At 44.4% G+C, this 26,016-nt stretch overlaps 1 protein-coding gene across 5 annotated transcripts in view; it reads right to left on the reverse strand.

Moving 5' to 3' along the window:
• The window catches only part of foxp2 (forkhead box P2), a 62,583-nt gene that overhangs the window by 10,563 nt on the left and 26,004 nt on the right, over positions 1 to 26,016 (reverse strand). For 3 of the 5 annotated variants that reach the window (XM_088367056.1, XM_088367053.1, XM_088367054.1), the window contains 8 exons: positions 24,367 to 24,556; positions 14,388 to 14,477; positions 7,945 to 8,082; positions 7,271 to 7,360; positions 5,978 to 6,158; positions 5,456 to 5,768; positions 4,658 to 4,762; positions 80 to 167 (listed from right to left, as the gene is read on the reverse strand). In XM_088367056.1, coding sequence (XP_088223182.1) covers positions 80 to 167; positions 4,658 to 4,762; positions 5,456 to 5,768; positions 5,978 to 6,158; positions 7,271 to 7,360; positions 7,945 to 8,082; positions 14,388 to 14,477; positions 24,367 to 24,543 — 1,182 coding nt within the window. In that variant the 5' untranslated portion in view covers positions 24,544 to 24,556. The remainder of the gene's footprint in view (positions 1 to 79; positions 168 to 4,657; positions 4,763 to 5,455; positions 5,769 to 5,977; positions 6,159 to 7,270; positions 7,361 to 7,944; positions 8,083 to 14,387; positions 14,478 to 24,366; positions 24,557 to 26,016) is intronic. The other 2 variants (XM_088367057.1, XM_088367055.1) reach the window with 1 other exon arrangement.

Genomic DNA, 26,016 nt, shown 5'->3' on the forward strand with positions numbered 1-26,016 from the left:
TTTGCGGCGGACCTCGCCGTGGCCTCGTTTGACAAATGGTGACGGCGTAATTAGTGACGACTTTCTGGAAAGAACTTACTTGGATTTCCAGCTGCTGTACCACCTGCATCTGGACCCGACACTGGGCTGTGCTCCGATCGTCCAGGGCGTGCTCGTTGTTTAGGTGCCTGGCGGTGAACAGAAAAATAATCAAAATTAATATAATAAAATACTAATATATTAGAAATACTTTATTTTTATTATAATAAAAAATTCTAGCAAGTGATGACATTTTAGTATTGACACAAAGTCTTGGCGGGCCACATAAAATGATTTGGGCCATATCTGGCCCCCGAGCCTCAGGTTTGACACCTATCTAGAGGAACCCGTCAGGGCGGTATTGTTCGGCGCCGAAACGAGGTCGTTAGAAGCGACGTGAAGGCGTGCGGCGCCATGTTTAACATGACAATAGGCCGGTTGAGATGGCGAACTTGAGCCGGAGAAAAAAGGCGCCGACTCAGCGCGTGGCATTTTGTCTCCCGGCAAAACAATAGCGTCCATTTAACGGCGGCAACATTTTGATGCACAAAAGCATCTCCACCGACTGCCATTAAAGCCATCTGCTGTGTTCGCCTCATTAAGAAGAAAGAGATTGCCGGGCCGCCAGAGTTTTTGTCTCCGCGGGATTTTGTCCACAAAAGCGGGATTGAGACTGAAAAACATATTGGAATGTGATATTTTTTTTCTTTTAATTCTCACAATAAAACTTCTAACATGGATTATTTTTTGTTTCATGGCTACAAAACAGTTTTGAAATCAGACTAGTTAAAAAAAATGGTAATAAAAATTGTAAGCAATATCTGTATTTTTTTTTAAAAGTGAAGACAATTTGTAATTTTAGTAATGACACTTTTGTTTTTGCGGGCCACATAAAATGATGTAGCGGGCCCCCGGGCCTCATGTTTGACACCCATGTAGTAAACCCGAGTGAGCCATTTTATTTTCGTCACGTGCCGTAATGATGGATTCACTTTCCGTATTATTTCGAGTCCAAACTGAGTTTGTCATGAACTTGCTTGCGCAAAGCGATCCATCCTGTTCACAAATGTTTCATTAGCAAGCAAGAATCAAGGAAGCATTTGGGAGATGAGCGAGCGAGGAAGGGAGGGAGGGGTGGGGGAAAAAAGCGGCGTGTTTCTGCAGCCCGTCGCCTAATTGCTGTTTCGGGATGTGCATGCAGAAGACGAGGCCTTCCATTCATCATTTAATCACGTCCCTCGCAGGATGAGGAAACTAATGTTGCAAATACCCTTTTCATTTCACTGGCCATAATGCTATCTTATGCACTTGATGTATAGCGCGTGTCATGAATTACAGCTGCTTCAAAAGCACAGCGCACAATTCTCGCCGTCCCCAAAGATACCTCATTACAAAAAAAAAAAAAAGTCGCCAGCAAGGGGTGGGGTGGGGGTTGATCTCCATTAAATTTTGTTTTTTTCAGCTGGTGCGTATATTTCGCCAGTGATTCAAAACGCACCTTCTGCTACTGGCCAGTTAGTGAGGCGATTACAGGGAAGATTACTACATTTATGAAATATTCAAATGGCAGCATGTCCTACTGTGCATTAATAATTCCACAAGACGGAGAGAATAATGATGGGTTGGGGGGGGGGGGGGGGGGGGACAGGCAGGGCAGACAGAAACAATCATTAAAGGATGCACCTTATTTACTGAGCCGGGGCCTCAGTAAGTACTGCGCAAAAAAAATCCTCATAGAACTGACACCCATTTTAAATGCATTAAAAATAATACGAGATTTATTTATTTATTTATTTTATAATTTAGAATAATTTTAATATTTTTTCATCATATATATATTGTATATATTATAAACACCTCAAAGCCCCCCCCCCCCTCCACACACACAGAATGAATATGTATGTGGGCCATCAGCGTCCACTCAGGGCCCGGTAATAAATCTACACGATGAAACCGTTGGGCTAATTGTAGTTGTGTATTATCATGGGCCGTGAATTTCGCACTTAGACGACACACTTTGCTGTACGCAGAAGCGAAACCCGGAATATGTCCGCATTCGGCCTACCGACGCTGTCCGTGGTGCTGATGCATAAGTAATGCCCTCCGTTTTAAAGGTCTTGTCACAGTGCGGCAGACATGTGGAAGGGTAGAGGGGAAGCTCAACTATCAAGGGGCTGCGGGGGCGTATGTATATGTGTGTGTGTTATATCCAGACACTTGGCCGCAGTCTTGTGGGTTTAATTAGCGGCGGGTTAGAGACACCAGGTTAGCCGTTTCAACGTCGGCGCCAGTAATAAGGCGGCCGAGCCGGATCGGCGGCGGCGAAACTAGCACGCGGCTAACAACGCGAGGAACCCTTTACTTACAGCTCCCTTTTTTGCAGGTGAGAGCATTTTCAAAGAAGACAGAGTCGCTTTTAAAACGCCAATAGCGACAAGTCCCCCCCCCGCCCGCCCGCCCGCCGCCGCAACACAACAAAAGATGACTAAACGCGTCGCAGGCGCCAACAGCTAGCGATTACCCTCATGGAGCTCCTCCCCCCTCCTCACACCCGTAACCCACACCCATCTCGCGACATGGAAACTGTCACGCAAATCTGACACCCGCTTTATGTAACCCTGTTTAAACGTCGCCGGCGTGTCGTCGACTGGCATCTCCGGCAACATGAAAGGCCTCGGCGTGACACCGACAATCACCGCTCGGAGGCACGCCGCCGTTCCAGCAGCCATCTTTGTTCCGCTGACGAGCCCGCCTCCTTTGTTGGCGTCTGTTTTTTTTTTTTCATGTGGCGGCTGGGTTAGGGTAGAAGAGCCAGCCTCTGACTCGCTGCGGAGACGTTGTTCTGTTTTGTCGGAGGCGATGTTGTGGAAAGCATCGGTATCGAAAAAAAAAAACTGTCAGCCAACCTTTCAACTTCCTGCCTCGCTTTCCCTCTCGCATCACTTTGCGAGCTTATTCCAGTGTCTGACCTGTGGATTTTTTTTTTTTTTTTTTTGGCAGTGTCTCTTAAATAACCCACTAAGCTACCTCCACGATATCCTCAGAGCATACAGAGCGTCTTTAAGTAAGCGGACTGAGGTGATGCAAAGATATCGTGGGGGATAATCCCACACAAGCTTGCCTCCTCATGCGTGCTCGGTCCCCAAGATGGAAGGCAAACTCGTCTACCTGCACCGGACCACAAAAACAGGCTCAAGTGATACATGATGCCTATGGATGTGAGCAAAATGGATATTTCCTGGAAGATGCCGGATTTTGGATTTTTTTTCACTAATGCTAGGGTTTATTTTGTTTTGACTTTGTTTTGTTTTTTTGAATTTGATTAGTTTGTTTTTAGAGAAAGTTTGTTTTCAAAAAATACTTCTGTTTTAATTCCGGTATGAGTTTTATTTTATTATTTTTTTAGGACAAAATGATAAGATGCTGGATTTGGGATTTTTTTTTTTCACTCAAGCTAGGGTTTATTTTGTTTTGACTTTGGTTTTTTTATTTAGTTAGTTAGTTTTTAGAGAAAGTTTGTTTTCAAAAAACACTTCAGTTTTAATTCCGGTATTAGTTTTATTTTATTATTTTTGGGGACAAAATGATGTGAATAAAATGTTCTAAAAACTAATCACAATTGAGCGAATTTAAAAAAAGTCTAAATGAAATTAAAAAAAAAACTACTACAAGGAAAAAACTAAATCAACATTTTTTGTATCAACAGACTTTCAATTACTTTTTTTATTGTTTTGTTAATTTTCTTTTGTTTTTTCCAACTTGAGCTTTTGTTAACTTTATTCGCACGGGGAATAAGCAAACACTCGGGTTGCTGCTGTCATTTACTTTTCACCTCTGATTCATTCCCATGCTTTGGTGTCAATTAAGGTCCACAATATGAGTTGATAGTGCGTGAAAATGCGGCTTAATATACTGTCTGGCTGTTTCGCCCAATAACCACCGAGCTTATTACGCTTAATTCATAAACCCGATGAGTTTTTGGCTCGCAACCGGGAAAAAAAAAACAAATGGCAACTCCGGACTCCATCCGCGTTTATGGAAAACACACACCAGATCGTTATTTCACAGTTAATTACAAATCTAATTAGAATATTCAAATGAAAGGCTTTTCTTCTCCGAGCGGGTGAGTGGCGGCGTGATAACCTGTAATCGTTGGCGCCGCAAACACCTTCCCTCTTTTGATGTCCCCTCGCTGACATCCCGGCAACAAAGCCGGCCAATTACAAATGAGCTAATTAACTAAATTGTTGATGGAGCATGAAGAGTTCATTGGCTCGGCTGCCGCGCACCGTGACAACAACTGAATGGCGGCCCTTTGTTGTGGAGGCGAGTGTGCGGCCGTGCGAGTTGCCATTAGCCTTTTGACGACTTCCTCCACAAGCCTATCAGGCGCTTCCACGCCGCCGAGGAGATTTGTTATGGATCACGACTGGCTGAGTCCGGGGGGGGGCCGCTCGAGCCGAACCCGGGCTGTCGGCAAGGTCAAAGTAGCGACGGTGAATTTCCAGCTGGTCATTTTACTGCAGATTTGGATTTTTCATTTTTGACATTTTAACTCATTCACTGCCAACCCAGTTAAAATCATCGTCAATGGTACCGAATGATGGATCCATTTCATGAATCGTCGTCCGAATCTTACTTCAAAAACTGTCCGAAGTCCTCGCAGATGCTTTCGCAGCCGGGCCACTTGCACACCCCGTGACCATACAAAGGATGGGAGCCGCCATTTTCTTCATGTTGTGAACTGCAGAGAATAAAAAAATCCATGAAAATGAAGAAAATTTGTTTTATCCAGATTTCGATTCTAAATGTATTCTATCGACGGTGACAGTTTAACCTTTGCGCTCACGTCGGCTTTTTTTTCAGCGGGGCTTACCCCGCATCGATCGGCGGCGTGTTGGTAAGCAGCGCTCCTGACAATACTCCTCGTTCGATCATTACCACCCGGCCCTCGGGACACGGGCAGATAAAGTCTTCTTTTTTTTTTTTTCCACGTATCCTTCTGGTGTCACGATAGCATCTACTGTAAACCAATTACACAGCACTTCCACCTCGGAGCGGCGCCTTATTATAATATCGCCCAAGTAAAGCCTTTGAATAATGCATAGCTGTGAAGAGTCCGTGTTTTGGTGCATTCATAAAACACGCCATCACAAGGATAAACATCCTGGAAACGCCACTCAAGGCATCATGTATTCTGTTTACATGACAAGCAAGCAAGGAAGGTAATTTTCCAAAGCGGCACAAAGCACTAAATACTTAATGTTATCTCGTCTTGGCGTGCCTTTGCCTGCCGTGTCGTTTGATATCGGCGGCGGCGGCGAGGCGGGTTCCTCGGGGAGTACAAAGCTTTTGTTTTGTGATCAACTATGAAACAAATAAACATCTTGTTTTCCGTGTAGTTAACAAGATGTTGTTTCATCTTTTTTTTTTTCACCTTTCCCGTTCCCGCTCCCGTCTGTGGTTGAGTACGGGAGACTGTCCGTTAGCGATGGAATGATGCGAGAGAGGCGGTGACGATTTGGGGCCGTTGGAGGTAGTTGATGACGAGTTGCTGTTGTTGTTGTTGGTGTGGTGGTGGTTGTTGTTGGTGGAGAGGTCCAAGCCGCCCGTTCCGCCCGTGTTGTTCATGCCATGTTTGATACCGTTGTCCTCCAAGGCGTGACCTCCTCCGCCGCCGCCTCCGCCGCCGCCACCGCTTCCGGTCACGTCCTTCCACAACTGCTGGAGCTCCGCCGGGCTCAGACCTGCTGGAGGATGACGTTTTTATTTAGAGATTGTATGGAAAGAAGAAGAAGGTAAATACGGAAATGATCATGTGGTAAGTTAGCGGCTAGCCGAGGAGCATAGCAATGAGGCCAATGTAAACATGACGAGATAACGCGGGAAAGCCACGGGTGCATAGCGATGGGAAAAATAAAGCCAGACAGAGGCAATATTTACACGTTGTGGTTTTTACCTGGCGGGGGCAGAGCCTGGCCCGGCAGGGCGGCCTGGCCGGGGGCGGGACCGGGCAGCGAGAGCAGGCCCTGCCGCTGCATGTTGAGCAGATGTTGCTGCTGCTGGAGCTGCTGCATCTGCAGGAGCTGCTGCTGGAAGACGAGCTGCTGGGCGGCTAGCTGCTGCTGCTGCTGCTGTTGCTATTGTGGAGGAGAGGGCGACAAATTAAGGACTTGAGAAAACGTGGCGAGGGAACGGGACATCAACAAATACCGGATTTTAAATAAATTTTTGATATCCTAAACCATGAACTCATTTGAAATGGAATTTTTTTATTATTATTATTGTATGATTTATTTATGTATATATTATTAAAGTTCCAATTCTTTAATTTAATTTAATTTAATTTACATACCTAAATCATAAGCCTATTTGAAATGACGGCAATTTTTTTATTATTATTGTAAAATCTTACTTTTTCAGCATATAACGAAATGCCATGTGACATTTCATCGAGTTTATTTTTTATTTGGTGTCCTCAAAGACACCTTGAGAGTGACACTGACTTTCCCTTTTTAATATATTTCAGCGTAAAGTTCAATCTAATCCACTCCGATCCATAAATAATCGGACAGAGATATCTTTCGGCTTTAAAATTGAAGGTAGTGAGCGAAAGTAACGGGACGATTGGCTCCTCAGCTCTTCCACGGCCAGGTGGGCATTTACGGCGAGCATACAATCGAATCAAATCCATGAGCCAAAAAAGATGAGTATTGTTCGAATGTGTTTGTATCGTGATAGAAACGAGCTCGGCGAGTTAGCCAAGCGCTCACTGGAACACAAGCTGCTGCATAATGGAGTGATGCAGGGAGGTGATGCCCGACTCCTCTGGAGAAATAACCGAGCAATTTCTATTCCATATTCCACGGCGGCAAAAAATAAAACAATTTACAAATCCAAACAGAAACAAAGCCGCCGGGAGGTCGCGCGTGGTTTCCTGTCGGGGCGATGTAATGGCCTACTTGAGGAGACAAAGAAATGTCTGCTTTCTGATCAATTGGACTTGAGGCTGTCTTCTCTTCTATGATAGCCAGCTGATGAGACGCTCCCGACTATTTATGTTGACCGGCTGTCCGTCAACGTGATTTACGAGTGGCGCACGGTGCAACTTTGCCAAACAATCCACTAATGAGTCGCCTTTGGGTTTCTTTTGTTGTTGTTGCTCGAAAACACTTCGTTAGCCGAGCAAGTCGCGGCATCCTTTGCATTAAGTAGCTTGGATTGATGAGGACGGGGAAAAAAATAAAATTACCTCTTTAGCTTGTTTGCCAGGATGTTGCTGCTGCAGAAGCTGGAGATGAAGCTGCTCCTGTTGTTTTTTATAAAACTCCTGCAGATGTTGCTGCAAGTAAACAAAACACACGTGTTAATCTGCATATAAAAATAAAAATGCCTTTATTGAATTCATTTCGAATATCTTCCATAGAATGCGACGAGCTTTTTCTTCAAATATACAACTCGGAGTTATGCATTGATTATGCAAAAACCGCCAAGCATTATCAGTAATGTTTTGACAGCTTTTAGAATTTGCATCTGTAAAAAAAATATTTTTTTTGGGGGGCTACCACAATTGGGAAAAATCAAATTCTCCCAATTAATAACTGAAGCACCTTGAAGTCGCCCGTACTTCCCCAATCGTGATAAGTGACAATCTTAATTAAACCGTTCTCCTCGTCTTAATCAAAGCCACAAATTACAAATGCACTTCAACTCTGACACCGGCGTGCTCCTAAATGTTACATCATCCGTCACCTACACGATCACTCAGCACCACGTGGCGGGCCTGCCGTCCCAGATGAGGGAATTGAACCGGCGACACGTGGGAGATGTTTAATTAGAGGCGACGTGGAATTTCACATTGGGTAAAAGCGTGTCAAGGACGTACCACGGCTAGCACGCTAATTTTCGTTAGCCTGGTTTCGTTACCTGCTGCAGCATGACCGCCTGCTGCTGCTGGAGGAGAGCTTGGAGCTGCTGGGGGGAGAGAACCTGCTGCTGGAGGATCTGCTGCATCTGTTGTGGTGTGATCACCTGGGGACTCATCATGGCCACAGAGACTGGAACCTGGAAGAAGATTGAAACAGGTTGAAATCTTTCCCCAGGTTGGGTCAAGGTGCTATTTCCGGACTGGAGGTGGTAAGCAAGCAAGAAGAGACGCTGAAGGACTTATTTTTACTTCCTCCTCATTCCCGTTGGGAAAAGTAAGCCATTTAAATAGACATGGACCTTAATTAGCAGGTCCCCTACTTTAGCTTTTCCTATCAGTAAAGCTAATGTGAAACAGCCAGGAAGTGGATTAAAAAAAAAAAATGTCCTTGTTTATTGATTTCCCTCGACTTCAGCACAAATGAACTCTCCGAGTCGGTTTCCGGCAGGTTGTCAACAAAACAAGAATGTGTGTCGCGTGGGCGGCCATGACGGTTGGCGTGTCAAGGGGCCAATAAGACATCCCCGTCCTCATCGCCGGCTAATCAAGCCACCTTGATTACTTTGCACGCATGTCTCTCCTCCCTCCTTTCCTTCCTGTCAGGCCTTGACACGTCCTTGTTTAGCTCCTCTCCCCTTCCCGGACCAGGTTCCACCCCCCCCCGCCCCCTCCTCTTTGATTAGCTGAGACATTTGCATGGTCACTACACATTTTTCATTTTAGAAGTCATTATGCATTAGTGGCTCCTGATCGCCCGCCTTGACTAATCCTGATGAACTGAAAATCACAGCTGAAGGTCAACCGGCAGCCGGCCCCTGCTGCACATTCATATTCATATTCAAACAAATCCTGCCTCCATTGTTCATTAGGGTCTTAGCGAGAAGCGACTCCGGTGCGAGAGGACGCCGAGGAGGGAGGACGTGGCTCCGCCCACAACAAGCAAAGGAGGCTGAACAAAAAAAAGTTGCAAATTAAACAGCTCGTGTGTAATTATGCAAATACCGTGCTTACACCTTGGACGTTATTAACCCTTCAAGGTACGTTTGTGGAGGTAAGTAATTACCCCCGCAGTCACGACTGCTTTCGCCCGCCGTGACGATGGAAACAACATTAAAGATGCACTCATTAAGAGCATTAATTGGACGCCGAGATGTTTTCGGTGCACAAAAAGCGGACCGGGCTTAGGATTTAACATATGCGCATGCATACATCAAGTGAAATTGCATTTAAAATTCCAGCCGGTACTTCAAAGTGCTTTTGTGTTGTCTAAGTGGAGAAATAAAGGCATTCATGGTCAAATACCTATAAGATGAATAATGCAGTGAATTTATAAAAAATAAATTAACAAGGGAAGCGGAATGACAATACAAAAGTAAAAACAAGACACCTGCGAGTTGCGTATAGATTTTTTTTTGAGAAAAAATGAAAGCGGTCCATTGTGAGGTGCGCCTGGATGCTAATTTGCGTCGTTTAACGGCGGCCATTTTTTTCCGCTTGACGTATAAGAGGCTAGCAGATGAAAGCGGATAAGTAATTGCTCTCCTGGTTGGCATTCTTCACTGACAAGCCATAAATTTAATTTTACACACACGTTCATTTACATTTTCAAGTATATGACATGATAATTGCGGGAATATAACACCTCCATTGGGCGAGATGCCGCCACGCCGCTTGATTGACGTGAGCGGCCAATTGAAAGGAACAGGGCGCTGAATTGCTTCGGCGAGAAATGATTTTGCCACGCGGGGGTGAAATTAATGAGCATTTACTCAGCGATGATGGCAACGGCACAAACATCGGAAGAAGAGGGGACAGGAGATCCGATTGGAAAATGCCTGATAATCGGCAAAGATGCATCGCTGACAATTTTCAAATGGAGCTTCAAGTGTCTTCGAGGAGCAGAAATGACAGTGGCTGAATTGAGGAGGATGCACCATTAGTTAAAAAAAATCGATTTACCGATTAGTTGTCCTTGGGACGATTTAGTATCTGCTGGACCCTTTTGTTTTTTCTTTTTAAATATGTAGTATCTCTTTGGTCTTGTTCCCCTCCCCTCTCTAAAACCAACATCATACTTGGGAGTCTTAGCAGCACCTCCTCTTTGCATAAGTGCTCACCCCTCCCCTCTCTAAAACCAACATTTTTGCAGCACGAATTGAAAATTGGTCTCGAAAATTTTCACGAGAACTTGAATCACAGGAAATGAATCTTGCAGCCGTTCCTCCAATCGGCATTATGTGATGTAGATAAATGGAATTCTGACTTAAGCAATTAGCGGACAACTGGCCATGTGTGGCAGGAAGCGGTGATTAGATGTCAGCCATAAACATGGCGGGGGCGTCGGAGAGGTGCGGGGATGCTTATCAAGGACAAGAGCTCGGTCCCGCAGTGTCGGACAAGCTGAGTTGCGCCACGCTGAGAAACGGAAGGCTTGGTAATTACCGTGGCTCCTTGGCAGGGGAGAGCCGCTGCTAATTAAGCCAAGAGCTTGTACACATGGAAACCAGACAGAAAGACAATGAATACCCCACAATCAGCAAACCCGATTCCATCGTCCCCGAGGAGGAGGGGGGGCAAAACTCAAACCAACCCTCCTCCATCGTGGACTTGTGACCTCCCGGTTCCCTCGAGCTGACACTGCTCATTTACTATCCAATTACTGCCAAACGCAGCAACACAATTATTGATGGACGCCACTTTGGGCGTGAGGGGGTGCGCCGAGTCTCCCCCTGCCGCAACCAGCGAGCGACTCTGAAGTTCAAGTGCCTTCTTGGAGTGCTAAACCATGGCAGGCCTCAAGGCGTATTGGCTTTAAAGTAGAGATCAATACTGTAGATTGTCAGGACTCGGGCTAAGTAGATTACGCAATGTTTTCCCAAATCAATTTCCATAACATGGGAAGCTTCATTTATCACAACGTAAAGACGTATCATGTAAAAGCTTCTAATAAAAAAAAAGAGCCAGAGGAGATTGGCTTAGCGTAGTTTCCGCTACATTGATTTATCTCGACATGCAGATCGACATTGATTAGGCTTTTTTGAAGGTTGTTTGTCAAGCTATCAGCACAAATAGTTTTATCGCTAAAAGTGGCGCTCGCAATAGATGGCGCCCTGCGGGGGTTTTGAGAGAAAACTGCTGAAGTAGAGAAGATGCTGAATTAGAGTGAGGGGGGCGGACTAGGGAGGGGAGGGGGGGGTCGACAGTGGCACTTGCTTCTGATCTTGCAGGTAAGACGGCCTTCCACTGGATCAGCCTCTTCATCAGTGACACACAGTAAATTACAAGTGCTTCAAGCAGCTCACTGAATTACAGTTCATCACTCGGAAAGGCTTCCAACAACTCCCCCCCCCCACTCCCCCCCTCCACACACAGCCGTCACCAGCGGCGTATCAGATCTGGCGGTTAGGATCCAATTAACACCCTGGCCAGAATCATCTGATTGCATGTGTAAGTGCTGGTATAACTCGTTTATTGCGGCCATGTATCTTCTGTCACAAGGTAAATTTGTTGCCGCTACATCAAAGGTCTGAGATACTTTTTTTTTTCACCCCCCCTCTCCCTTTTCCTCCCTCTCGCCAAACTCAGCGACACAGCGCCTCGGGGTTGCATTTCAACTCCTTTTGCATCACAATGATGAACCTGCTCTGTCCTCGCAATTTACCAAACTTGTCCTGTAGCTACAAAAAGAAAAAAGGGAGGGGGGAGGAAAAAAAAAATGTTTTCTAGTTATAAAAGCAGTTGTGTTTGACTTGAAATGTGCTGACGCTTCCCGCTCGCTGGCTTAGAGTCAACACAAGTTTTGCTCATGAATACATGATATTTTCCCCACTTTTCCGCACGGCCTTGAGCTGTGATCACTATTTTCAGACGGAACCCGGGGGCTATTCATACATGTAAATGTAACAACTTTTTGGGGGGGTGGGCGGGGTCACGCTGATGTCAGCTAACCTGCTCTCATCAACACATTTTTTTTTTTAAATCACACGTGCAGGTTCTCGAGGTGTCAAACTCATTTTTGTCGGGGGACGCATAGTAATCATAGTTATGATTGTCAACGTCTTCTATATATGGTATAGGCTGCAAAAAACTGACATGACACAACGTCAATGTTAAATTTGTCTTCGCTGGACCACATAACATGATGTGGCGGGCCGTATCTGGCCCCCGGGCCTCGAGTTTGACACCAGTTGCTTTTACTGGTCTACAAATTGGGCTACTTCCACCTCCCTATAAAGTTTAGCCAAGCAACTTCTTCTCCAACGGTCTTGGCTGGGCTTCCATCCGCGTGAGGATGCATTATGTACACGCCAACGAAACTGTCACCACGCGCCGGGCCTGCGTAATCCTCCCTGCCTCTCGTTGTTTCTTTATTTGCGTTTCAAATGTCAGAGTCAAAAAAAAAAAAACCTTTCCCGGGGACGAGTGGAAGAAGAAGAGCAGGGCCTTGAAAGCAGCATGGCAACGGCAGGCGAGGGATTTACGGGGGAGAAATAGGTGTTTATTGAGCGTTCCCGTGGGCTTACTGAGTAATAATAGACCTGTCACATTACGCAAATGTGCACAAGGCGAGGTTGGCGTGTTTGTATGTGTGTTTGTTTCTTTGTGCGCTTCCGACGGCAGAGCGCCGTCATCAACTCCTGCCAGCGAGCGGATAGAATTAGTCAGGCGAGAGCGACTTTAGCCGCTAATACGGGTAATTAAAACCGCAAGCCGAGGCACTTAGATGCTTGTGTACTAAATAATTTACATGCCGTGATCTATGGATCATTTCCCTCACTTAAATACTAAAGATTGGCCAACAAGAAGAAGGAAGACGGCAGAGGATTTATCAGTAAAGCGGCGTGTCATGCTAATATTAATCCATTTCCGACTTTCTGCTGTGTTAATCATACACGGGGATCAACGCGCGTGCTGAAAAACACGTTGCCATTGGAAAAGAAGAAGCTAATAAAATATTGCACTGTCGAACACGCGGTCGTATAATCCCGTATATGGGAACAAATGGGGGTTGAGCATTTTGGAAATATTCTTTATTTTCCCCTTTATAGTGCAATTATGATGGTCGATTAATTTTTATGAAATAAAATCTGTATTGAAAAATAATATAATAAATAATATATTATTTTGCTATTATTTATATTTGTTACTTGCAGCCGTACAAGATCCAGTTGTAAAAAATAAAATAAATAAAAAAAGGTGAAAACAACAATCGTGCTGCTGTTTCACTTCGGCAATAAAAGTATTACCGATATAAAATGTCACCAGGATTGCATCCCAATTCCAATGGCTCTTGCCACAATGTTCTTAATGGAGACTTTTTGGAGGCGGGAGATGGCAATGTTAATAAAGGCAGGATCAACAGTTGGATTAGTGACGGCCGAAGACAAACCCGCGATTCATATTGATTCTTATCGCCAACACCAGGCAAGGATGTAGTAAGCAAATGTAAATATTCAATATTTACCTTCTCGGGTTGTTATTAGAGGCTCGGACAGGGCCCGGCTGTTATCATGCACCCACAACACTCCCTTTCAATATTGTCTCTTCACTACATGTGTCTATTTGTAGACTTGTATCCACCAATCCTAACAATAAATTCAAGTGCAACAAAAAGACATCTGTTTCCAAATCATAACGAGATTAGCACTCCCGATATGCATAACTGAGACGTATCTTCTCGTAATTAAGAACGCGGGGGTGTGACACCAAAGGTGTTGCCATTGGTAGACTGTGAAAACATCGTTGAATGATGCTAACGCTAATTAGCCCCTCAATGAGGTCACGTCTAGACTATATTCAAACTCTCTTGAAATTGGGTCGTTAAGGTAGACTATTGTGAGAAATGATATCAAAAGTAGTCCAGTGAAGTTCCTTGAGCGCAATGAGGACTGCGCTAACGCTAGCTAAGGTACCGGTAGGTGTCGATGCGACGTGTTAATGTGTACATAAGTGTGACAGGAGCGGAAGCAAGTGTGACCTTTTCCAAATCACTGACAACGGGAATACACGGCTCGGAGTCAAGAAGGTAAATTAGTCTTGACAAGTGAAAATGACGCCCGGGTAAAATTAGCAGGCTGCAAATTGCTAGCATGGCTAGCAAGGCGTCTTTTCTTGAGCGTCACCTTTGACCACAATTAGTCAGTTCAAAGTCAACAAAGCGCTATTTTTTTTCAGTGTAACACCGGTATCAACAACTCGAGGGGTACCCCGATACCTGATTTTGGTTTTACACTTCAAATCTGCTCCGATTGTGAGTTTTTCAACGAGCTTACTGCAGAACGTCACTCGTCGGGTTTTTGGATTCTGTGACAGATCCGAGGGATTGCGTGGGCCAAATCAAACACACTTGTGGAAGGGAGGGAGGGAATCTTTTGGGAAAGGGAGTAGAGGGGGGCATGTATTATGGATAGACTTAAGGAGATTAGACAGGGAGCTGCTTTACCTGCAGTGGACGATGCTTGTCCTGGCTCTTTGGAGATTTCAGGCCACAGCCTGGCTGCTGCAAGAGTAATTGCCTCGCTGCTTGTAGGGCCTGCAAAAAAAAAATAGACAAAAAAACATCACGGAAAGAAATATATATTTTTTTTCCTCTGATCAAGAGGATACGGGGGCGGCGGTTTAAATAAACAAGGAGGCATCAGTCGAATTGACCCGTCTAGTGCGCTCTCGACTGAAATGCCCACTTCTCTCTCGGCGTGTTACCGCCTCATTTGCATATTCATAATAGCAACTTGAAATAGAGGTAGCGCCACGTGAAGTGTCCCCGGGAGCTGTAATTAAAGTTGACAAAAATCAACATTGGATTGGGAATGAATTAAGGAGCAGGCCTGGTTCTATTCCATGAGCGTTAAAGCAACGTTCATTTTCCTTGGCTCTATTAGCGAGTGTGTATAAACATTAACGTGATTATTTTGATACTTAATGGGCCTTAAAGTTTTTGTTAGAGGATGCCATTAATATTTGAATTATTATTCCTAATCCGCACCGCTTAGTAGAATGGAGGAATACGAACGTTCTGAGGACATACAAGAATCAACGTTACAGCTTGAGAGGACACGAAGGAAAAGTTCTTGGGAAATATACAGTAGCTAGCTGCGTGCCGGTATCCATGACGACGGCTGCATATGACGCGGCTTCGCCAGCAGTTGGGAACGGTGTTTGAACAAGAACATTGAGATCCAGAGCAAATACAACCAGGAGGAGAAAAAAACAAAAAAGTTGCCATGCTTATGGCCCCTCGAGGGAATGTAGACACCATGATCAATTCTGGAAGGACAGAGTTGGGTGTCTGCACAAGAGGAGCCAGACTCAAGTAAACAAACACTTTAGTCGGGAACTGGGTCCTAAATGCATTGATCAGTCTCCTTGCCAGGAGTAATGTGGAGCCTCCTAAAAATGGTCTACAAAATAAATACCAGAAAAAAATAGGCAAGGAGAGAAAAGTTATTATTATTATTAAATGACATTATAGAACATGTATCAAAAATGATTAAATTAAGGTAAATATATGAAAGCCTTATATCGAAGGTACTGTCATTTTGTGTCACTCCACAGAAAAAAAAAACACAACAGGACAAAATGCATAAAAAGAAGTCATCAAAAAGTTTGCTGAAAAGCAGCAGAAGTGGACAAAAACATACCAGCTGTCTATTTAAACCAGGTTGCTATGCACAAAAAAATTGACATGGGCCTTTTATTAATGCACACATTGTATAAACAGCACAATGCGACACATTCTTGAGAATGACAACGTGAGCTTGGCAGACAGAGAGGGGGGGGGGGGGGTAGTGAGGAGGCTGCTGCTATATAAATAACAAAGCACTCAGAGGCATATTTGATGTTGATATCTATCACTGAGGTTGGAAAAATAAATAAGAGGAGGGGAAAATAACAGGGCGACCGAGAGCGTGACACGAGGATCCTAATGAAAATAAGATTCGGCCCAAATGGAACTGCTGTAATTGGTTTCAGATAGTGAGGTCGAGAGAAAGGCGATACAGGCGAGTATTATGCGAGGGGAAAAAAAAAAACGGGACGGAGAAACAAGAATGTTTACACAGACATTCCAGGGCTACATTAATAGGCATGCACAGATCACCGGAGAAGCAAAACACCGGCAGTGAGGAAAGCAGGCGGGTGGGGGTGTTTTAAAAAAAAGAAAAATAATACATCATTCTGTTTAGAGTCCATAGAGAGCAAGGTAATAAGGAGCGCCGATCACAATGCACCTTTGTAAAGGAGCATGCAAAGACCTTAAACAAGCATGAAAGACATTAGCAGAGCAGGCAGGACCGAGTCTAGAAAGCATTACAAATCTGAAGATTGCTTTGCTTATTGTGTGTGGAGGATCAGCGAGGCGAGCCGTGCGTGGAGGTGTTTGCGCGTGTGTACACAAGGAATAAGCCATCCGCTAAGAATGTCACTCTTTCAAATCCACCTGGAGACCCGGCCGCGTTATGCAGCCGTGACATCCGAATTGGATATGTCTGAAGAGCTGTGACATTGTGTTTGGACAGCGCAGATCACTTCCTGCCCTGACGCCACGGTGGGACTTGGCGTTATGAGCGGGGATGCGGAGATATTGGAGCGGCCACGCAGGTGGGCTCGGTGAAACAGATGTTTCGTGACTCGTGTTTGGCGGAGGGTTAGGGTTAGGGTTAGGGCCGACGGCGTTGACAAGGATGGCTGCATGCACGCATATTTTGAAACGTCATTTCTGAGGCCAATATTAAAAACAATTGCTTTATTTGCAAAATGTTCCCGGATTGGACCCGGCAGGTTTGGGCCCCCGCCCCGTATATTCGACACCAGCCCCATTTCCAATCATTAATCCACAGTGAACATTTGAAAGATGCTCGACTGGAAAATAAACATATCATCTGCGTGCGGGTAAGAGGTCGTTCCCGACTCCCTCAACTTACCCCCCCCCCCTTACCCTCTCCCCCCTTATATCCACATCTCACCTTATTCATTTCTTCCACTCATCTCCTCTGCCACTCTGAGGCTGCTGCTTGTTTATTGATTCTCTAGATTAAGAATTCCTTGGGTGGAGGATTGTAACACACAAGCATCAAATTATTTTGGGCTGTGCTTATTTGCCTTTGCCTTGCATCTATTTGGCCTGCGTCTGTAGACAATTATGCCTAGCCAGACCCCAGACTCAGGTGCTAATAATGAAGGACAAATAGAATCATATGTGTAAACTTCCCCCACTGATGAAAATTTATATTAACTTTCTGCCACAGTAAACAGAGCCGCATAGCTACACACTCCCGGGAGGATTGACAAGATGAATTTGCTCGCTCCAAACACCGGGAAGAAAGCGAAGTACCGTATAGGCGGAGGAGGGAGGGGAGGGGGGGAGCATCGGCGTGCGACTCGTAGTTCATTTTTCATCGCAAAACAAGAGTCTACTTTGTCCGTCTGTCGTAGTTAAAACTATATAAAACAGTGGATTTTTTAAAATAATTATTTTAATTAATAATAAATTTATAATTGATTTTATTTAATGTTTTTATATAATTATAAAATGGGGTTTTTTGTCCGCTGCAAATGGCTTTAGCAAAATTCTTTACTTTCACCTGGGCTCTATCACTACAGATAAGGTGACAGCAAGCCCTTTCAGCGGCGCTCTTTATCTAGCGCCACTCTTAAGGAAAGTCCTTTTCGGAGGCCCCGACAGCTGAGAGCTTCCACAATTGTGCTATCACAAAGAGACAGGCAGGAAGTAAAATGGAGAGCGAGGCGGAATAGAATAGAGCTGCTTGTGTTGAATCGCGTGAGTGATGGACAGTGTGGAAGGTCAAGTGTTGCTCTCTTTTGTACTTTTTTTTTCGGAAGGCGTACAAGTTGAGATGTTGTGGTCAGAAGAACTCCAAAAAAGTTCAAAAAAATACCCAGTAAACCTAAAACTCAAAATTAACTCAGCGTTGGAGCACTCGCAATCTTTGGAAGACTCAAAAGTTGTTTTACCAAGGACAACTTACGGGTCAATAGAACGAGTCTGTCTGGTTCTGGAGAGCTCGGGTTAAGTGGTGGGTGTAAAGTGTCACCTGATTGGCGGGGTCGATTAAAATTGTCTGACCTCAAACTGAATGCGAGCTCGCTGCATAGCAAAAACAAGCTAGTAGCGCTCAAGCTAGCCAAATAGCGCTTGTGTTTTCATTTTCCAAGAAAGCACTAAGCTCATATTCATTCCTCCCGCTAGCTAATCTCATTTCTAATCTTTTTTTTCCCCTCAATCTATTTCTTTCCATCCTACCTGGCTGGCGGATATTCCAATTACAACGCCGTGCGTTTGACCTTTAAGTGAGAACGTAGAAGCTAACGTTATCTACCTTCCACTCTGACGCCCAACGTCTATCCATCATCGGAGAAAGGGAGTCGTCGTGGCTACAGAGTGTGACTTTTTTTTGTCTCGGTGATGAAAATGTAACAATGTATAGGTGTGGGAATACATCCAAGCGGAGAAGAAATGCTTTCATGCACCGCCAGAGCGACTGAGTCCTAAACAGTCTTTTTTCCCAAAAAGCTAGGCGAGAACGAGCAAGAGTGAGCACAGTCCCACTTCTCTTGTTCCATCCCCATCGGGCCGCCCTTTTCCAAAGGGCTAATCTGCATCTTTCATTGAATCAAGAATGGAAATTTGCAAGAAATGCTTCTTTTTCAATTTCATGCTGAAGTAGCTCAAGTTAGTGGATGTAATTTCGCCTAACAAGAAAACGTATCACTCGGTCGCACACTGTGCAAGGAACAGGCTTCCTTTCAGATTTTTTTTTTTTTTTTTTTATCCTCCCCATTTCTCCAGCTTTGATGAATGTGCCAAAAGCATGATCGCTCCATCATAGCACCCCATGCAAAGACAGAACAATTATATTAAGAAGTAAAACCACTGGGGGAAAGTTGTATGAAAAACGTACTCGGTTTGAAATCGGAAAAAACTCCAACCTGACTTCTTGTGAGCTCAAATTCTAATCTGAGAATAGAAACAAGTTGGCTAAGTTTTCCTCTAAATCAAATTAATTTGAACGGGTGGTAAGCAACAGCGCTAAAACAATAGCATCGAAGCTAATGTATATTTATCATGTAAAGCTCTGATAACAAAGCACACGCAGAGACAATCAAAGCTCGGCCAGATACGACAGACTTGGTATCAGCTTAGTCAAGCTTGAAGTACGGCCCCGAGTCCCCACAAAGCGCCTTTCTGCATATGCTCACTTTTATCGAGGCGGAACAAGCAAGTTTTCCCTCCGTTGATAAATAAGCAATGGTTAAGACCGATTTGATTCTACTTCATTGAAGCTGGCAAAAGAAACAACAGCGAGCCATTTTGGTAAATAGAGCTGCCGTATGAATAATTCCAAAAAAATGGCCGCTGTTATTCCAATGAGGAGAGCCGGCGCTAAGTAACACGTCAGTCAGTCTCCTTGTATTCCCCGTGGCGTGACGCTTATTTACTGCATTTGGATGAGAGCCTGTACTCCATATGTACGCACACACGCCGCTTGGAAGCAATGCATAACAAAAAAGAGCAGCCCGGTGGTCGTATTACAAGTGCAGACATCTTGGGAGAAAGCTAGAAAGCTCTATTCAGGGGATGAAAGTAAGCAGAAAGTAAAAATAAAAAAAATAAAACCTTGATACCTGGAATCTGATACCTGGGCGAATTAGATAAAGAGGACTGCAATGTCATGAACGATGCTCCTATTCCCTTGCATGTCGCCTTCTTAGCCAGATTTGAAGTCATAGCAGGGGAAGAGAGGTGGGAGGCGGAAAGAGGGGGGGGGGGGTATACACAACAAACCGTCGGTTTCGGAGACTGATTTGTTACTATTCATGGCTAAAGCGGAGAGGAACTGTAATACTAGACATGCTTGTTAAATTCACAACACTCCAAAGCTGCCTTCTAGCAAATCCTGTCTTTTGCTTGTCAGCTTAAGACACTCGGCTATATGCATATGTTGGATTTTTTTTTTTTTTTTTTTAAGCTCTGTTAAATGGATAGTGGTGCCGTGGCCTATCAAATGACTGTAAGCCATTTAGGGGGAGGGAGGGGTGAGGAAGGGGAATCATTTCGGGGGAAAAAAAAGCATGCATTATATGACGTTTTTGCCATTTTACGTACAAATATCGATGAACACTCCATCCTGGCTGTATTACCGGAATGGCAACAAACAATGACAGAATGCCTGTTTTGAAGATGGGCCATTCACCATGCAGGGCAAATAAATTATCGTGGAGACTATTGAGCTTCGATTATTGGACTTATAGATCGGCCGGCCGTTTATTTCCCAGCGCTAAAGCGAAGCAGTTAGGGAGGCGTAAAAGGAAATGAGTTGTGAAGTGACCATTGATCCCGCCAGGTTGGTCAGCAGTGTGACCGCTGGATGGCTGCTTTTTATTTACACTCAGGTGGTTAACCCTGGCCAAGTTCATTTGTCAAGGACTGTGTTGACGTCCCCAGTAGTGTTGTAAACAAAGAAGTGGTTTTGTAAGAAAAAAAAAATAATGTCCTGTCTTCTGCATACCAAACCATCTGTGCAGTGGGCGCAGACTAATGACTGGAAGTCTAATGTATCCTACTGGGATTCAATTACTGCATTTGCTATTGTCTTTGGAACTGCAGGTAGGTTCGCTCGGGTTACCTCGGGGTTTAAAAAAAATATATATTTGCTTCCAGATGTTTCAATTCTAACCAAATACACACTCGCTACAATAAAAGATAAATCCACGCATACCTCGATACGGTTGGAGGACGGTTCATTTGAAAGTGGAACGATTCGATTCGATTCAGTGGGATTACGATGATACGGGATGGCGATGATGTTTCTTCTCATTTTACAAGACGAAGAAACTTGGTTACTGTAAATCTGGAAGAGATGATCCCTAACTCGATATATTCTCAAGTGCAGCGATTTGATTCGGTTTGATTCGATTTGCTTTGATTCGATTTGCTTTTCACACACCTGCCCAAGTTTACGTACAAGTGGGGACCTTGGGCAAAATAAAACAAAACTTTTCTCCTGTTCTCCGAAGTCACGGTCTTGCAACCTCAACGAACATCTACGTCGGTCCCGAGCGATATTTACGACAAACTCGTATCCGCCGCACCTTTTGCAGCAGCCCCTGACTGCTTGAGCAGAAAAATCCCATAAGTGTTTATTTCCAGCAGATTTCACTCCATCTCTCTTGCTTTTAATGCCCTCTTCTCCATTCCTCCCTTGTCTCCCTTTCAAGCCTCAATGCCTGACATTTCGCCACGCTCTCCAGAGACTCCCGTACCAAATGGAGTTACTGGGAGAGCGCCACTGTAAATTTCAGGAGGCCACGTGTAATGTGCCTTAAACAGAGATGGACAGGCCGGGGTTGGGAGAATAAAAAATAGACGGCGGGCATCGTTGGAGATAGTCGAATAATGCCGTGTTTCGTCTAGGGAAGGCCGCGCAAACAGTCGCCTTGCTGTCATTCACATTCACAATATATCTTTAGTGTCATCGCAAAGGTGGGGGGAGGAGGGGGGGGGGAGTACAGGCGTATATGTCAGCGGCCTGTATGTACTCTCCTGTGGGGACTGTCTAGCGATAGCTCGCCTGGAAAGAAAAATGGCTTCCATTGTAAATACGTCGGACACAGAAAGTGTCCGGGGTAATAATTTTACAAAGACGTATGTGGCTTGGCTTTTCAGTGCTTTTTGAAGACGCCTGCTTATGAAATGGAACATATTTCAGGTGGAGGTCTTTCTCCTGTCCCGAGAGCTGATTGATGTACCAAAGCCGGGGCCAACGGTGTCTTATTTACACAGTGGAGTGAGGCAATCTCAGGCCTTAAAGATAAACCTAATGAGCTTCTTTGTGTAAGGGTGCAAATGAGACGCCAGGTCCCCCCTACTCCCCCCTTTTTGCGTTCCCTTTCGCATCCAAAGGGGACAGTCTGGGTGATTAGGCCTTTAAATTATGCTCAAGGGCAAAGCACAGATTTGCATCTTATGTGTGTGTTCTGGTAAAAAAAAAAAAGAGAATGAGAAAGGAAGGCAGGTGAAGGGCAGAAAGGGAAAGATGCTTGAGGCTTATTTGTGAGAGGTGACAAGACTGGAACAATGCTTGCCAGCAGTTTTGTCTACCCCCAGATTTACCCTACAAAAAAAAAAAGTTATATGAAGCTGGAGTAATTATGTTACATTTTAAATCTGCCCCCAAAACTTGACAAATTAGCCGTCACCTGCTGTCAAAATTCCTCCTCCTGACCATTTCCCGCTAGCTAAACAATTTGGACGGCAGGTTAATTGCTGTCACCGCCGACTTGGACCTCGCGGTCGTTAAAAATCGGAAAGTAGCACTTATTGTCAAATAGATGAATGGTAAACAAGTAGCAGCTGAGTTCTACCAGCTGTTAAGTAGGACGCTGACTCAAATGACTGACCACAATATAGGCCAAGACCCAGATTGAGGCGGGGCGGTATTCCCCGATTTGCTATCGGCTCATCAATCCTGATTACCAAAGTAATCAACTAACAGCCTCTTCATCTTGATCTCCAAATTCCAAGATCAATGCTCGCATATTCATAAAGGGGCCCCCCGTTGCATTATGACAACGTTCAATGAATCGATCGGGTGGATTACATTATTGCAATTTTTTTTTTTTTCGAGTGGCAATTAGCGGCGAGCAACATTCATCATTGGCGTCCGTGCGTTTCCGCGGCTGGCAAATTGCAATCAGACAAAGTAGGAATCTAATCGCTGATCTGAAATCAAATTAGATCTATTTAGTGGTGAACCCCCCCGGCAAATCCGATAGTGGACACCCTGCTTATTATTCATACATATTTTTCAATATATATATATATTGAAAAAAAAATTGATTATTATTTATATATTCCCCAGATTGCACAAATTTATGGTGTGCAAAATCATTCAAGTGATAAATATTCCAAGTTGGTGATCTGTGTCCTACAAGGCGTTTGGTCCAATCTGAAGCGTGAAGACCTTAAGATGCTGCTTTTCTAATTATAGCTGCAGGTGGTATTTGGGAAGCTGCTAGGTAATGGCGCAACCCAGAGGGACAGGGAAGGGGAGAATTCATCAGTGCTTATTATTAATCATCCCTCCAGCAGCGTGATGAGAGACTGCAGCTTCCTATACCCAGCGGACCACTCAATGTCATGGTAAATCTGGGAGGGAAAATTACAGCCTTCCTTTAAAACAGACTCATGGATATGGGATTTTTTTTTTTTTTTCCATCCTGACAAACACTTGAACGCTTGCGTGCATGCTGTCATTCACTCACGTGTGAACTCCTTCCAAGGAAACAAGAACGCAAGCCTCCGTCTTTTTGTCTGAAGCGCTGGACCTCGTTGTGTGTGTGAGGATTTTAAAAAGCCTCCAGAGACCTGTTAGCTGGACTGCTCATTTTAATGTGTCTGTTGGAAGAAGAAGGCCTCGCCTCCTTTTTTTTTTTTTTTTTTTCTGTCACACATCCACATTTAAAACGAAAACTTTGCTCGACCTCAACCAGGTGTGTGTACCGACGGCGTGGTGAGAAATGACGGGCAATGGCCGCTGGGGTGTTGTGGCAGGCGTGGAGGATGGGAGCGAGAAAGGGGGAAGCCTGCTGGACATGCTTCATTTTGCTAGACTGACCCCCAGCAGCCTGCAAACATACACCACCATGGGGCTTCAGCTGCTTCCAACAACATATTTACCCACAACTGCTATGAAAATGACCAGCAAAGCAAAAGAGGACACACCAGCATGAAACCGACGGCGTTGCCCCACAACTTCATCACCCGCTGCTCTTTTTGGCAAACTGTCAAAGCCATCATTCACCATGAAGAGACACAAGAGGCACTTGACTCTTTTACTCCGCCGGCGCCTGACTTTCAAAAATACCCCCACCGCACCAAACACAAACTCGTTCGTGCACTCGCAAAAAAATGGAGGACAATGAAGCAAAACTAAAAAAAAAAATGTTTAAAAATATATATCTAATTTTTATTTTAATTGTTTATATTTATATATTTTGTTTTATTTTATTATATATAAATATATATATAATAAAAATAAATATCTATATATATACATATATAGACTTAGTTTATGCCTACATGAACAGTTTAAAGGCGTCACTGCTACTCTGTCGAGGCACGAGGCCCTCTAGTGGTCACTCAGCAGCCATGACACACGCGCAAGACTGTGGCGCTCCGACACACACTCCCACACACTCCCTATCCCCATACGCATTCCCCAAAAATAGTATTTTGAAATCAAATCGGACTCATAAATTTGAGAATCCCATCAAAAACGAGCATATTAAAGAAGTCCAAAAGGAGACGCGTAGGTGATGGAGAGGAGGGGGGGTATAAAGGAGAGCGAGGAAGCAAGCGGGAGGGGGGAGGAGGAGGTAACGCGGGGCGCGAAACAACTTACCTGCTGTTGTTGCAGATGCAGCAGCTCGACTGTGCTTACTTCGCTGCTGCTGGTGTCACCAGCGCTTGATCTCCCATCTCTACTGCCAGCCTCTAATTGGCTGCTGCTTAGGGTGCTCATTCCATTTTGACTCATTGAACTGTTGCTTATTGTCTGTGTGGCCGACTCCTGCATCATCACGATTTAAAACCTAGAAGTGATTAAGAGGCACCGGTTAGGGCTCTTTTACATTTCGAACCCATCCAACCCCCTCTTTTTTTTTTTTTTTTTGCATCCTATATATATTTTTTTTAATGCAGCCATTATTCTCAGAACCCCCTCTGCAAATTAAAGCATTTAAAGAAGAGGGAGGGGAGGGGGGAGGGGGTGCAGGAGACGCAATTATGCATTCATTGTGTAAATGAAGCAGTACAAAGATGCACGTCCTGGTTCTATTTGACAAGGGAGCGAGGGGGGGGAGTAACTAAATGCGGTTTATATGCACTCAAATCCAGACATAAATTAAAGATTCAAGAAGTTGCATGACCAACGCCACATGAAATAAAAAAAGAATCATTTGTGGAAATAAAGGCATGCGCGGGATAATTACGCCACGATTAAAACATACATCGCCTTTACGACAGGCATATTTTCCATCTTGACCCGAAAGGATTTTTTTTTTTTGTGGCATGTGAAGGAGTGAAGTGGGCTAATGACGCAAAAGCTCATCATGTCCAATAACAATTTAGGAAGGAAGAAGAGGAGGCGGAGCCAAACCACAACTACTTTAGCCCGAATCTTTCCTTCATTAAACCTCTAATAACAGAAAATAAAATGTTCGCAATTAGAGTCGCCCTTAAGAGGCTTTTGCACATTTAAAAAATAATAATAATACAATTAAGTTGAGCTTTTCAAGGGATTCCATCTATCTAAAATGCAGGAAGGAGCAAAAGAAAGGAAATGAATTTATCAGGACGATCATTAATGATTGTGCTAAAAACAGCATAAATTATGCATATTAGCTCCTCTCCCTCTCTAGTAATAAATGTTTTATCATCCCCCCCCCCACTCGCTACCTTCGCAGAGGACATCACTCAACACTCTCACTGTCAAAAAATATTTGCACAAATGTGCACACCCTAAACATGTCACCATTGGAATAGAACCTATTTCAATTCACTTTCAAATGAAAGGAAACAAAAAGCCATTGCTTGTGTCATGATCTTCTCTGGCCTAGTAAATTCGCTTTTAATGGCGCTGTGCAAATGTCCTTTGGTGTGTGTGTGTGTTTGACGAGAGGCTGATAGAGGACAGGTCTTAAAGGATGTCCACAGCCAGGATAAACAGGATCCGGGCGGAAAAGAACAAACAGGACTGAGCTGTTACACAGAGCAGGGCGACAGCTGCCTGGGACACAAGCAAACAGGGAAGAGGCCCGCTTGTGAACAAACAGGCCCCTGTTTAACACGGATGGAGGGGAGAAAGACGCCATGGGAGGGGCGGAGGAGGAGGGGGGGGGTACAATGTGACATCCAATCCGGAGATGAATCTCACACTAAGAAAGTCAAGGCTGCAGCCGAGATCAGCCGGCTAATAAGTATTCAAATTAGGCATAAATTTTACATGGCCGATGTTTAAAATATTCAGAGAAAGACTGTCTGATTGCCTTTA

This window comes from Syngnathus floridae, chromosome 22 (genome assembly GCF_059516105.1).
Source record: "Syngnathus floridae isolate MCC-2025c chromosome 22, RoL_Sflo_1.0, whole genome shotgun sequence".
Taxonomy (NCBI): Eukaryota; Metazoa; Chordata; class Actinopteri; order Syngnathiformes; family Syngnathidae; genus Syngnathus; species Syngnathus floridae.